The sequence below is a fragment of the Falco punctatus genome (genome assembly GCF_963210335.1).
Source record: "Falco punctatus genome assembly, chromosome: 8".
NCBI lineage: Eukaryota > Metazoa > Chordata > Aves > Falconiformes > Falconidae > Falco > Falco punctatus.
The window spans coordinates 26,852,872-26,867,309 of record NC_137588.1 but is presented as its reverse complement, the minus strand read 5'-3'; the positions used below and the strand labels follow the sequence as shown (position 1 = coordinate 26,867,309).

General features: G+C 51.2%; 1 protein-coding gene across 4 annotated transcripts in view; it reads left to right on the top strand.

The window, feature by feature from the left end:
* Positions 1-11,502, top strand: part of IGFBP2 (insulin like growth factor binding protein 2) — an 80,208-nt gene extending 68,706 nt beyond the window's left edge. For all 4 annotated transcript variants that reach the window (XM_080398755.1, XM_080398752.1, XM_080398753.1 and 1 more), the window contains exons 2-4: positions 5,968-6,191; positions 7,668-7,808; positions 9,994-11,502. In XM_080398755.1, the coding sequence (XP_080254881.1) occupies positions 5,968-6,191; positions 7,668-7,808; positions 9,994-10,161 (533 nt within the window). In that variant the 3' untranslated portion in view covers positions 10,162-11,502. The remainder of the gene's footprint in view (positions 1-5,967; positions 6,192-7,667; positions 7,809-9,993) is intronic.
* Positions 11,503-14,438: the final 2,936 nt, after the last annotated feature.

Below are 14,438 nucleotides of genomic sequence, written 5' to 3'. Positions count from 1 at the left end.
ACTGAGCAAGTTGTCATGATGAAATAACCCTGGAGAGTGCAGGCAGGCAGAGGATCGGGAGAACCTGCCCTGAAGGAGCTCCTTGGCAGGTGGAGAGACGCTCCAAGCTGATCTTCATCTGTCTCCCATGGGAGCCCGTGGCTCTGAGGGGTCTGGGAGGCCAGCTTTCCTGCCAGCCTTCCTAAAAGCTGGGTGGCATGGTCACCCCTGAGCTGCCGAGGCACCCTGGCTGTGTGTCCTTTGCAACCAAATCAAGTGTTCAAACATCCACGTGTTGCCTGTGCAGAACTGAGTGAGGCTAGGCAGAACAGGCTGTGGGCTGGGGCAGGGGGACCAGGGAGAGGTATGGGAGGGTCCCTGTAGTTGAATCCAGAAAGGGATTATGTATGACTCCTCCCCAGTTTGGCCCATCAGTGGCTATTAAACTCAGTTTAGATGCAACCTTTGGCTCCTGAACTGGTGACCGCTAGAAGGCTAGAAGAGCTGGGGAGGGATTGCTCTGTAATTGTGTCTTTTCTTATGCTCCTCCCCTGAGCATCCACGGTTGGCCTCTGTGAGAGATGATGTTCTGAGGCAAGGGGACTTCTCTGCTCTACACCCCTTCTGCATTCTTTCCCCTCCCATTACCCCCTCTCCTACTTGACCCATTGTCGTGCTCCTGTGGCATTTCCTAGCCGCGGTTTTTTTGGGTGTTTTTGGTGCGAAGTGAAGAGTGAAACTTGAGCAGCTGCTTTGTTTTCATCTGCCCCTGGAGAGGTGCATCCAGCCCAGCTTGATTACGCCTGGGGCCAGACCACATGCCGGTGCCCCCACGTTTCCCCTCCGCTGCCAGCTGAGTGCTGACAGATGCTGTGTCGTGGCTCAATGCAGTTTGGCAGCAGCAGTCAGCAAACCCGGGGTCCTTTTTGGGGTAGGATGGGCCAGAGGGCCTGGGGGGGACTTTGTTCTTGGCAACTCCTGTTGTGAGGAAATTGCAACGCTGGTATAATCCCTGCTGGCAAATTTTTCGAGGTATCCGAGCTCCAGGTCAACAACATCCACACCAGAACTATTGCACAGGAACCTTTGCCCAGGGCTCTCCTAGAAATGCTTTGCAGACTGATGAGGCAGAAGTCCCTGGGGCTGCAGTCAAGGTTTGTCTGCTCCTTGTCCACCGTCCTGCAAATAATTCTCTGGCCATGGCCGTTGTGCATGTTAAAGGTCAGGTTTAAAGGCCCTGTCTGCTCTCAGGCTGAGGACAAGTGCTGGGTTCCTGGCAGCTGAGGACAGGCAACTCTGCTCCTTAAAATAAAAAGTGGCAGGCAAAACCCATAACAGGCGCTTAAATCAATCCTGAAACGGTAGAACACGCAGCGACAAGAAGTTAAAAGTAAAAGCTAGATGAGGCAGACAACACTGCTCTGGGTTAAAAATCACTCCCTGGATGCTGCATTCCTGCAGCCCCAAGTGTGTGCACTCCTCTGCAGTGCCAGGGCAGGAGCGCAGGCTCCTGGGTTTGCTCATCGATTACCTGCGTAGCTTTGGGCAACACTCTTAAATTTTTTCATGCCTTTGTTTTTTTACAGATGAATACATCTCTCTCCAGGGTAATTAATGAATGCAAAGCCCTTTGATGTCTTCAAAGGGAGCGTGCGGGCCAGCAGAGGTTGCAGTCACTGTGGGAAGAAGATGTAAGCCCAGTCCAACAGCCGGGACCTGAGGATAGCAGGGCTCCAGGCAGGGTGTTGAAGGCCACTTGGGTGAAACTTTTGTGGGTCTGGGACCTTAATCAGCACTTATGCAAACACCCCGGGCAGATAAGCAAATGCATGTGAAGCCCTGGGCAAGCTGTCGTCAAAGGAAAGCAAGTGCAGAGAGAGAGCAGTGCTGGAGAGGGCGGCTGTGGTCCTTGGCATGGTGTGTTCTCCCCGTGATACAGGCTGGCCCTCTCGTGCTAAGTGAGTGTTACTGACTCGATCCCATCCTGCAGCCCAGATACACTTTGTGGCTCTTCAAAGGGATAAAGATGTATTTTTAACTTCAGGCAGCTGCCTTTTTCTGCGTGGTGCTTTTTCTTTTCGTAGTTCTGGAAGTGGCAGGTTGTTTTTAAGTCCCTCTGTTTCTCAGCTGTCTCAGCAGAGGTGCCTAGAGGTCTCAAACCAGATTCCCCAAAATTTCAGTGCTGGAAATTGGTAGCTGCTTTTGAAAATGTTGGCAAGACTGTGTAGCTCCCTACAGATGTTAGCTCATGGCCATCTGAACACGCTTTCACCTCAGCCAAGTCCTCGCCCCATTGAGGCCAATGGGAATTTTCCTTGAAAAAGGCCATAAAGAACACATTTTCTTGGCGTGGACAGAGGTGTTTCATGGGCTCCACATCAGTGTTCAGGAGAACTTCAGCTATCTGCTTTGATTCCTGCCACACTTGTCCCACCCTACACAAAGCTCTTTACCTTTTGATCCAAAATAGCACAGGAGATGTTTTCCACATGCCATAGGAAAATGGAAGAACTATAAAACATAATTGTTTTGGAGTTTGGCACTGCTTTGTTCACAGATATATTTAGTGAATTGAAATTGGTCAGTGAAAGGGCGTTTGCCAGGATGACAAACAGATTAGGGTTGTATATCTGAGGCAACTGCACACCTGCCCATCCCGTGCTGCTTAAGTTGGTGGGTGGCTTAATTGTTTCACGTATAGTCATAAGCAAGCGCGCACAACTCACTCTTGGGCAGCATTAAAAAGCATTATCTGGCTCTAAAAGGTATTGTTTGGTTCACAGCATGCTCTGTGTTCTCCTGACCTCTTGTCATTACTACCCAGCCCATCTGCTCTTTGAAATGTGGTCCATCACACCTGATGCTCAGCCTCCTCCCACGCGTGCAGCTTGTCTGTGAAGGCAGTGCTAGTGCTTGGCACATGGGGCCAACCTTTTCTGTCCCATTTCCCTTCCCCAATGACTGAGCCATCTCTGCAAGCCCCAGGTCAGGAGAGCTCCTCCTTAAAAGCAGCGCCAGATTTCGGAGAGGGAGAAGCTGTGGTGGGGCTCTGGTATCAGCCCCAGATGGATCAGTCCAGCTTGGCAGCAGGGTGAAGGTATGGCTTGCCGTGGAAAGGTTGATCTTAGAGAGGAGAGCTTGTGGTTGATAGCAGCTAGACCTCCCTGGCCTCTGCTCTAGGCTTACTCCTGTGATGGTGCCCAGGGAGCCAAGACCAATCTCTCCTGTCCCTGGGTGTGTTCATGCACATGGGCTTGCACACTCTGCTCCCATCAGTGGTTTTCTTTGGGCTGGTATTTGTTAGCATTGGAAAGTGAGAAAAATGAGTGAAAATATTATCAGAGGCAGGTTTTGTGAATGAATCAGCCGACAAGAGGCTTACCAGCTTGCCTTCATTTACTAGTGCAGTGCTTATTTGGGCAGTTGTCTATATATTTTAGTTGGAGGCAGGAAGTAGCGAGAATCCATTGGGGAAGGCACTGCTTCTAGTTTGCTGCTTTTCTGTCAGTTTGTACCATTGGTTTTCTGAATGAAACAGGGGACTGCAGCGTGTCTGAGATGCTGTGCTTGTTCTTCTGTCGTTCTTAGCAGCTTGGTGGGATGCCGAGGAGAAGAGCACAAAAGACATTGGAGGGCTAAGACCCTCCCAAGTAGCTCGTTGAGGATCAGAGCCTGGCCAGCCTTGCCCGTCTCTTGCACGGTGCTTTTTCATTTGATCCTGTCTGAAGGGCGGCCTCATGGCCTTCTCTCTTCTCACTATGTGTTTCTAATTAACAAGGAGACTGGTGTATAAACAGAAGATTCCTGCTCAAAATATTCCTTGTCCGGCTCCTAGGATGACAGCCAGACGGCAATCACCAGGCAGCAGCCCAGACTTTGAGCTTGCCCATCTGGCTATCAAACCTGGTCCCAGTTCTCATCTGGAACCAGTATTGAGGAAAGTCATGGACTTTGCCAGATTGGTTTTGCTCTGTGTTTGCTTTTCAGTTGCTACCTAAGCAGCTAAAAACCTGCAGACCAAACACATTTGGTATTTCTGGGAAGTGGGATGATCCCAGTATTGGGAGATACGAGGCCAAAATGGTGAGGCAGTTCAAAAGGGTATTGGACAAATCCATTGAGGGATGGGTCTGTTGGTGGCTTTTAAATCCTGTGGGTCAGATGCAGTCTCCAGCCATGAAAGTGCTTTTACTGCTGATCTGCAGCACAGATTGGGAATGGTTCTTCTGACATGTGTCCCCAAGCAGCTGCTGGTGGTCTCTTGTGGATGGCATGCTGGGCTGGGGTGGCTCTTTGATCCAGCCCACTTGGGCATCCTCTTGCCGTCAGTCTGCAGGCAGCCATCCATTTGCTGAGTAAGTTCAGACAAAACTCTTCTTGCAGTTCCTCCTGTGTGAGCTTGGGGTTGCAACACCTGAAAAGAGTTTGGAAAGCTGTGGTAGAAATAAATACTTGCTGTTACTGTCATGGCAGTAGAGCTATGCCCTGACAAAACATCACAATGCATCTTCTGAAAAAAAGGAAATGTTAAAATCTATTAATTCTCTGTGTGCTTGGTCTTTCAAGAAGTAGAAGAGATCCATACATTAAACACTGTTACATGAGCTAAAACATTACTTGCCCTTCATCATGCACAATTTGATGTGATTTCTTTTGTTTCTATGTAAGTGCCTGAGTTTTAGATTGTAGATGCCGGAGAGAATGCTGATGTTGGTAGGCTAGATGCTATAAGTTCCTCTTTGGCGTATGCTAAAAGACATTTCATGTTTGTCACCACTGTAGGACCAGAATGGCCTGGTCTGTCACTGGTGTGGGACCTGTGGAGCTGCTGAAGAGCTCCTATATACAGATAGATCTAGAAACATACCTAGCCTAGCTTATTGTGCTGAGAGGTGATGTGCGTGCATGGGTCGAATCAGAATTTGGGCTGGAAAAGATCTCTGGAGGTCTTGGTCCAAGCCCTTGCTTAAAGCAGGGCCAGCTTCCATGTTAGATCCAGCTACAGTGTTAGACATGCTTGCTCAGCCAGATCAGACCAGGCACCAAGGAGACATCAGGTGTGTCACCTTCTGGACTTCTGGAACGAGCAGGAGGAACTAAGATCTGTCCTCGTTGCCACTGCAAGGTCCAAAGGGACTGGTGTCTGCAGCATCGTGACTGTTGTGTCCTACTTTGGCAAGGATGGCTTTCAGGAGTGGCACCCAGTGAACTGGAATATACACAAAGCGGAGTGGAGGAGGTGGGAAAAGTACAGTGTTTATTCCCAGATTTCTGCTAACTGACTTTGAAATGACCGAATTAGCTGGGGGTCTGTGGCTTGCAGTAGTGGCAGAGTTGGACCCAGGACATGTGGGGCTGTTCCACGGTCAGTAGAAGTGCCTAAGTGCAGCACTAGGTAGAAGCTAAATGAGTAATGCACTGTATGACAAATTATGTGAAAGACGATACGGCAGGGACAATCACTGAAATGGCAGGTTCTCCAAGGGAAATTAGGGTGGCCATAAAACAGAGGCAAGGTATTTCTGAAAGCAGGCCTGAGAATTTATTTTAGCACACTAATATTGACTAAGTATTCCTGGAGATACTCTGGGGGATGATAGATGGACTCAAGGTATTGTTACTAATCACTGTGGTTTTAGGTTTTGGAGCCGAAGTACACTTGGCATCCCTAACCCAACTGGACTTCTGATGGGAAAATTACATTCTCCGGGAAGTAATTTAGAAGGTCAAATTAAACCCAGAAAGAACTCCTCCAGCAGCTATTTCCCCTGTTCTCTAAACTGTCTTTTAGTGTGGTAATAACTCCAGAATGAAAGGATCTATTCTCACCTTCCAGATGAAAGAGCTAATGCAGTTTAAAATTTTTGCATGCAAAGATTTTATGGCTTGGTAACCAGCCACGCTTGAAAGCGATCCAGGACAGGATGAATACGTGAGAGAGTGCCTGGCTGATCCTGACCCTTTCCTTGTCTGCCCTGTCTCCTGCAGATAATGGCGATGACCGGTCCGAGAGCATCCTTGCCGAGAACCATGTGGATGGCACCACGGGCATCCTAAGCGGAGCTGGCGGGAGGAAGCCCATGAAGACAGGCATGAAGGAGCTGGCAGTTATGAGGGAGAAGGTGAACGAGCAGCAGCGGCAGATGGGCAAAGTCGGCAAGCCCCATCACAACCATGAGGACTCGAAGAAGTCGCGGCTGTCGACGGGCAGGGTGAGGGGGCAAAGGGGCATGGGGAGCTAATGAGGGCAGCTGTAGGCTTGCCAGGAAATGCTGAATGTCAAGCTGTAGTGACATCTGCAACAAACTGTCTTAAAAAAACCAACACAACAACAAACCTAAAGAGAAAGAAAAAAGGGGGGTGAGGGTAAGAGGAAAAAAAAAAGGAAAAGCAAATATTTGTTTTTGGCCTGAAGCTGGGGCCGAGCACACTATCTGATGAACTTTGATGTGCTGGCGAGGAGGCGTTATTTTCATTGCAGCTTCACCTCCTGACAGCAGGGCTGGGGAAGGGGGGTCCCGCTGGCTTGACACCTACCTCCGCAGGGGTGAGAGCGTGCCCTTTGCCTGCGGACTGGCTTTCTCTCACCCTTTTTACCTAAGCAAGTGCCAGGGATGGCCTAAGGGGATCTGGGGACGGGGGACATGTCTGCCTGCTGCAGGGCAGCCCCAGTCCAGGTTGAGGCGCGGTCCCGAGGCCCCCGAGGGTGGACTGTGGGGCTGTCACATAGCTGGAAGAGTTCCTGGAGTCCCGCCTGTGCCCTTCTTCCTTGTCCGTGTTGCTCTGCCCTCCAGTCCTTGGCCGTGGTTTCCCTCTAGTGGGAAGCTTGGTCATGGCAACTGGATGGGATGGGGATGGAAAGGTACCTCAGAAGGTCTATAATACGTATCTCCATGAACGTATAGGGTATTTATATACGGTAGCGCAGGGACAGAAAGGGGATTTAAAAGAAAGCCCTCGTCCCCTCCGAGGACCAGGCAAAGCAGAGGTTCAAAGTAAGGTGCCGGCAATGTCATCTTAGAGAGCTCCCACGCCGCTGCAGCTCCTTTGGAAAAAAAAAAAACAAACCACAACCAAACAAACAACAACTGCAAAAGGAGAGGTGTGGACTCGCTCCAGCTCGCATCAGGTGCAATTCAGCCAGACTGCCTTGGCTGGGAGCCCTGGCTTGGGGCTGCTGTGCAGCAAAAGGGATGCCTCCGGAGGCTGCCTTTGCTGGGCGGTGTTGTTCCCAGGGCTTCGCCTCCACTCCCATGGGGTCTCACATGCTTTGAGTTGCATTTCTGGGTGTGGGATCTGGGCTATGCTCATGGAAGCCCTCCTGGCCTGTCTGGATTAGATTAGTCCTGTTTCACATCACTTGCAATCACCAGTGGGACCCATGGGAGCATCTCTGCGGCTTCTCCTCCTCAAGGGGTGTCCTGTTGGGTCTTGGCCATGTGAGGCACATGGGAGAGATGTGCCTGTCTCCCTGTGTGGACCTCCACACATCGGCATGTGCAGGTGTGCGGCACTCTGATTTTCTGATTAACTTCAGGTTAAGTCTGCAGTGGGACCTGGTGGCAAAGCTGTGTCATGAGGAGGTGTACACAGGTGTTCATTCCTACTTGTCCAAAGTGTTGACATTGAATTGTCTCATTGTGCTGATTCTTTTTGGTTTTGTTGTCTGCTTTCTTGGCTCTTTTCAGACCCCTTGTCAGCAGGAGCTAGATCAGGTTCTGGAACGCATCTCCACTATGCGGCTGCCGGACGAGCGAGGTCCCTTGGAGCACCTCTACTCCCTCCACATCCCCAACTGTGACAAGCATGGCTTGTACAATCTCAAACAGGTAGGTGGGGAGAGCCAGAGCCCTGGGGCTGGCTGCACTCCCAGCAGCAGTGCTCAGCTCAGCATGCGTCCCCACCATGTGCAGCTTGGGGCTGGGCTGATAGCCGCACACGTGGTGTGAGGTGTGGGGTAAACAGCAAGTATTGCACATGGCATGGACAGGTTTAGTAACACCTAGGTGCGTCTGCAGCCACGGGCTAGGAAGAAGAGATGTGAGACTCACATCCACATGTGGCTGCAGGCAGCCCAGAGATGGAGAATCTGTTTAGTTCAGAGCCCCTTCTTCTCTGCAAGAGCTGCTTATCTGTCCAGGTCTATTTTCATGTGCTTTGAGCCAGGTCTTGTCCTGCTTGGGCCTCCACTACAGGGGGAAAGCCGAGAGGCCTTGAATGCTGGCCAGTCTTGCAGACAAAACAGAAAGTACTTCTCCTGTTTTTAGCGCACTTTACTAGTTTTACTAGCAAATCAAGGCTGGGCCCACAGCTCCAGGAGGGGTTCCTTCTAGGCAAGGTGGGGGTTGGGGTGCAGCATGCTTCTGAAAGTATTTGTGGGACTCAGAAGGACTCAAATGACTTAAAGTGTGTCTGAATTCTGATTTCTTTGCTTTATTCATGCAAAACCAGCAGGTGTCAGTGGCTAATGGGGGAAAAAATGCCAGGAAAAATCTCTTGGGCAGCAAAACACCAGCTTGTCCAGGGTTGACTAGCAGCCATGTGTGAATAGTACCTGGATATGAGCGCCCTTTATAGCTATTTGGAGGGGACCCCAGAAAACCTGCTGTTTTCATGGCTAAGTGTTTTCTTAGGGCTACTTCTACCCATTGATCAGGAGCATTAAAAAAAGTAGGATGCTCTGAGATATAATCTCCCTCTGTCCCTTCTCTCTTCCCTGTCCTGCCTGGACCCTCACCCTCTGCCTCTCCCTGAAGAGCCCCATGGGCTGGCTGGATCCCCCAGCATGAGCACACTTGGAAGGGATGGATGGAGCAGAGCTGGCAAATTCCCTGTAAGGAGATGTGTCTGGGGAACGAGCCTGGGCAATGCAGCAATACATCGTGTGCTACAAAAGAAAAGACAGTTTCTGCTGCTCCTTCTGCCTGGGAAACAAGTCATCCTGCACTGAAGGGTGCAGATGAGTTACATGCTAGTCACTGCTGCAGAAAAAGAGAGGAGACAAACATTGCTTTCTCTTCTCCCCACACCTTTGCCCTGGTTAAGGGCAAACAAGGCAAATGTGAAATGATACCCATTTCCCTCCATCTGGATTTCCAGAGCTGAGCATCAGCTCCTTTTCATTTGCTAGAAAGCAGATGCCAGCAAAAGCATTCCCAGTTGCTCCCACCTCCTGTGGGCCAGAGCATGGGTGGAGCGTGCCTGGATGCACTCTTCTGGATCCTCTCTTTTTGTGCTTTTTATTCCCATGAACAAGGCTGCATTTTGACCTCAGTCCAGCTGCAGAAAATGGCTTGAATTCAGCTTTACAGAGTGCACGCAGAGGCTGGTCTGATGGAGTAACCTCTGTATCTCCTACTACACCCTATTCAGAGATGTACCTGCTGGGGATGGAGGTCTGAGCATCAGGTTCAAAGTGCCTGTGCCCGTCCAGGCCAAGAGGTGGATGATAACCATTAGGGCAAGAAACTTGTCTCTAACCAGGCTGGGTGGGGACAGAGTCCAGGTCCAGATGCACCATAGTCCCTGTCTCTGTTCTGGGACAGAGTGAAACCCCGTTTGGAAAAATGTTTGTGTCTGGCTGTGGGGGCCTTGCGCTCATGTGTCAGTTTGTTTAGCCCAGTCTGCAGGTGAGAAGAAGCTTACGCAGCCTGTCTCATCCTTCTTGACTCTGGATGCTTTTCATCCACAGTTGGCAGAGCGCAATGCATCTCTGGGATAGTTAGGTGTTCTTGTGGTTCATTAAAATTGGCTTCTTGGTCCCTGGCACGGCCCCTGCAGGAAGAAGTCCAGCCCTCAGCCTGGACTGCTGGACGAGTGCTGCTGGTGCAGTACAAACCCTTGGGTCTTCAAGTGCAGCATCCATGAATCTTGCCTAAATTCAAACTAGTGCCAGATCACTGGAGAAGCTGCAGCTCTGCCTGTGTTTGGGCTCTCTACTGGTGGGGCTGGGGAGGGGGTTGTTTTGTCCCCCCATTTCCTCCTTTGACACCTGCCCTGTCCCTCTCCATGCAGTGCAAGATGTCGGTGAACGGGCAGCGTGGCGAGTGTTGGTGCGTGGACCCCATCCACGGGAAGGTGATTCAGGGTGCACCCACCATCCGTGGGGACCCTGAGTGCCACCTCTTCTATACAGCCCACGAGCAGGAGGACCGGGGAGCACATGCCCTGCGGAGCCAGTAGAGAGACGCTATCCTGCTCATTGGAGGCAGCTTGCCGTGGCCCCAGTGCTGGATTTTACATGGGTTTCAGCGTGTCTCTTTAGGCTCTGGAAGAGACTGGGGTTGGGTCCTGAGTGCTGCCCTCCTTCCCCTGCTGCCCAGCTCCTGGGGAGGGGAGGGATACTGGGAGGGGAAGGGCGGTGGGGGGTGGGTGGGGGGGTTGCAAGGAGAAGGGACTGCTTTCTTATAGTCTTTCACCCAGTGTAAGCCAGAGAACTGGTCTTTTTTGCTCCTCGCCCTGCGGCCCTGCCCTCCCTGCTGCTTTGCGGCATCTTCCCACACCCTCCAGCACAGAGCGCTGTGTGCTCCCCAACACCTCCCAGGGGAAAAAAACCCTTGCCATGGGTGGGAGTGGGACAAAAAACAAAGAAAATTCCCCACCCTTTCCCTCTCTTTCCCTCCCTTCCCCAAGACCAAAGACTGTAAATACTGTGTCGCCTGCCTCTTGCGTCCTGCCGGTCCCCTGTGCCCCAGCCTGGCCTTCGGTCCTGGCATGGGATGCGGTGTGGGAGGGAGGGAAGGAGGAAAGCCCCTGGCTTCCCAGCTGGAACATGGCAGCATGGTTGGGATGCATCCCCCAAGGAGGCATCAGTGAGGGAAAGGGCTAAAGATGAGGTAGCTCCCCCCTGCCCAAAATACCCCTGGGTGCTTCCCTTCCTGGTGCTGGGGCACAGCCAGCCCCACAGGGACCTGGCTTCAGCCAGTGGTCCAGGAGGATGGGGCCTTTGGGTGATGGTGAAGCTAAGTGCTTGTTTTTCTGGGGGATTTGAAGAGCTATTGCCCAGTATTTCTTTAGGATCGGCTTATGCTGAGGGAGCTAAAGTGAACTTGCTGGGGCTGGGTGGAAGGATGCCTGTGTAGATTTAGGATAACAAGCCAGGGAGTCTCTCTTTCTCTCCCTCTCATTCATTTTTTCTTTGTTTCTAGATAGGAAAAACCCATCTAAAACCTGCACTCCCAAGCAGCTGCCCTTGTCCCTCCATTTTTGCTTGGGACTGGAGTGAGCATCTGCTATTCAGCACACACTTCTTGGTGTTTGGTTTTTTGGTTTTTTTTGTTGTTTTTTTTTTAAAGTAAATTACAGTATATATCTTGCTTTGTAAAGGCCCTGACATACACGCACCCCTCTGCCCACACACACATTTGTATAGATGAAATCCAAGTGATTCCAAGTGCTCTGAGAGGTTTTGAGCTGGACATGCCACTCTGAGGAGAGATGTATCTCTGCTGTTACTTCACCTGTTGATTTCTTTCTGTACAGAACACACCGATGCTGAGAATAAATAACTTCCCCGTCGCCTAAGGAAGGAGAATTTATTATTTTCTTCCCTTTTTTCACCCCCCCCCCCCTTTTTTTTTAATATGAATACCAATTGCAGAGTAAATGCAAAAATTCTCTCCTTACAGTAAAAGTCTCAGGCTTCCCTTAAATGCAATCAGGGTGGGGTGGTGGAGGGAGATAAAGCATCTCCCAATTTCAGGCAAATCCTTCTAAGCAGCAAACATCCTTCAGATCCTAGGGCCTCCACATGGTTAGGTTGAATATGGCTGAGGAAAAGGGGTTCCTTGGTGAGTATGGGTGCTGGCGGGGGACACCTTGTGCCTGCGTGGTGGGGGCCAGGCAGCAGAGCTACTTGACCATGACCTGCAGGGACAGGACTAGCCTCTGGTGGCACAACCCAGAAACACCAAATGGTAGTGGAGAAACACCGCAGCTGGGGTCCACACTGCTGATACCTCCTCATCTGGGGACTTGAATCTGGAGAAGGAAAAGCAAAAAGCCAAATGGCTTCTGGAGGAAGGAGAGCACTGAGGTTTATTGCTTTTTTCCCTGCCTTGGCCTCACATTTCAGATCCCAAGTGTGAAGGGCAGAGGTGGTCTCTGTAAATTCAGCCCCTCATGACTTTGAAGGGGTTTGGATGTGGCAGTGGAGGAGACAGGGAAAGGACCTGCTTTGGCAAGTCAGGGGTGGGAGTGCATGCATGTGAATGTGTATGAGAGGGAGCAAGAGTACACAAGAGAGAGAAAACATGCCTCCATGCAAAGCCAAGTAACTGTAAAAGTGATGCTGCCTGTTTTCTGTTAACATCCGAGGGTGTTCGCTTTTTCATGTAAACCTTGCACACGCTGGCTGTCATCTGCAGTTTGTACTTTTTTTTGTTTGTTTAGGAATCAGGAAGTTTTCTTTTGTGTTTTTCTTTTTCTCTTTTGGAAAAGCTCAGCTGCATAAAGTTGGAATAAATTAAATGGGATGCCAGAAAAATGTCATCTTCCCCCTCCCTGCTCCCCTCTGTTCATAGGACACATTTCCTTGCCTGATGCATCACATGGAAATTTGGGCCTGTTCTGCTTTTGTCCAGGGAGTGTTGTGAACGCTGGGATGATAAGCAGAAGTGGAACTTGGGCCTTTCATTGTTACTGGTCCTAGTTGTATGAACAGGGAGGAATTGGTGTCGCTTGTCTGCTGGCCTGCTGTGTTCCTGCTCCAGATGTGGTACCTTGTGAGCCTGCAAAACGCAGCTGTGCCCTCAAGTCAGCATCTGGTCAGCATGTGTGCAGAGACCATCTCCTCACCTGACGGCAGCTAAATTTGTCAGAAAAGGGTGTTTGTGTCCCGCTTTGCTAGGTGGAGAGGTGGCACTGTGAACGCCCTGTCTGACATGATGCTTGTGGAGCTTCCTGAGCTGCTGAGGGGCTGTGTGAGAGTGGTGGTTTCCTGCTCCTTGAGCAGGGGAGCAGCTTTGCAAAGGAAGGTCCCTCCTACCCAGCGTAGGGACCTGAAGGGCCTTGGCAGATGCTTGGGCAAAGGCTACAAGGACAAGGGAGCTCTGTTCTTTCCAGCTTCCCAACCTTGGTATTTCAGGGGCTGCTTGAGTTGGCAGCTGTACCCAGCTATGCTGTTTATTAGCTGGTAGATGGGCCTGTTCCCCATGAATTATCTGGGCTCCTTTAGGTGTCCCGCTATGGTTTGGTCTCCGCTGTACCCCATTAAAGAGTTCCTCTGCTGAGCAGGATGATGCATGGATTTCCATGGAGGACCTTCCAAGGACTGTCCGCTTTGCTTGTGCAAGGAGAGCAAATTTTGAACGGGCTGAAAAGCCGCTTTAGTGTTTCCATGGAAGTCTTTCCCCAGAGCGGGCCGCTGGAAGGTGCAGGAGGCCTGGGCTGTGTGTGAGGCTGGCATTGGCAGAGCTGCTCCGCACACGGGCCGTGGAGCGCGTCCCTTGAATGTTCTGCACTTTCTACTAAGGTGAGAGGTGCGGCCAAAGGGAGCGTGACAGCACAGCTCGTGGCTTGGGGCACCGTGGGGAGGCAAAGCATAACAACACCAAAAAAAACCAAACCCAAACCCATGCTGTTCAATTAAAGTTGCAGCATTGGAGAGGGCCCCGTGCGGTCCTGCCAGCCCATATCCAGGTGGCTGTGGTTTCCCTTTGACCTCCTCAAAGGAAGGCAAAACCACCGGGAAGTTCCCTGTCTGTTTTTTCCTACCCTGTGACAGGACTCTGAGTGGGACCGATGTGTGCCAAGGGGCTGGGCAGTGGTGGGGAGCACCAGGAAGATGTGTGGGGACAGGAGGCGGTGAGTGCATGAGGCTGCAGGGGAGCGAGAGAGGGCAGGCGGGATGAGGGGGTGGGTAAGGCTGGAGAACATGGGAGAAGGAACAAAATTAACATTTAATGCCATCCTGTTTTGTGTCGCTGGGGAGAACCGAAGGCAGCTCAGGAGATGCAAGGAGAGGGACGGGGGTGCCAAGTAGCACTGTGGGGCACAAGGGTGCTCCAAGCCAGGTGCTGCCCGGGGAGGGCTGAAGGTGGCAGAAATGCCTGAGCCCAGTCCAGCCATGCCTGGGGGCCACCATATCGTTCAAGGGCTGCAGGGGAACAGGAGCCCTTAGCCCAGCAAAGGCAGCTTGCAGCTGTCCAGGCACCTTACAGAGAGGCAGAGGGACAGCAGTAAGGCAAAAGGAGCAAAGAGCTCCTGGTTAGGGTTCCCCAGGGTTGCAGTGTAGCCTTAAAGACTGCATGTATGTCACTGCTTGGATCCTGGCTCTGGTGTTTTGTCTGGGCCAGCTTTGTGCCTCCTGTGCTCTGGGTAATCAGGTGTGATCAAGCACTGGGACCTGGCCAGCTGCACGTAGGGTCATAGCTGAAACCTCAGCAGCTCTGGTGTACACACACAAAACTATCTACACTGTCAAACTACAATTTTACTATAGCTTAAAAATTATACACTAG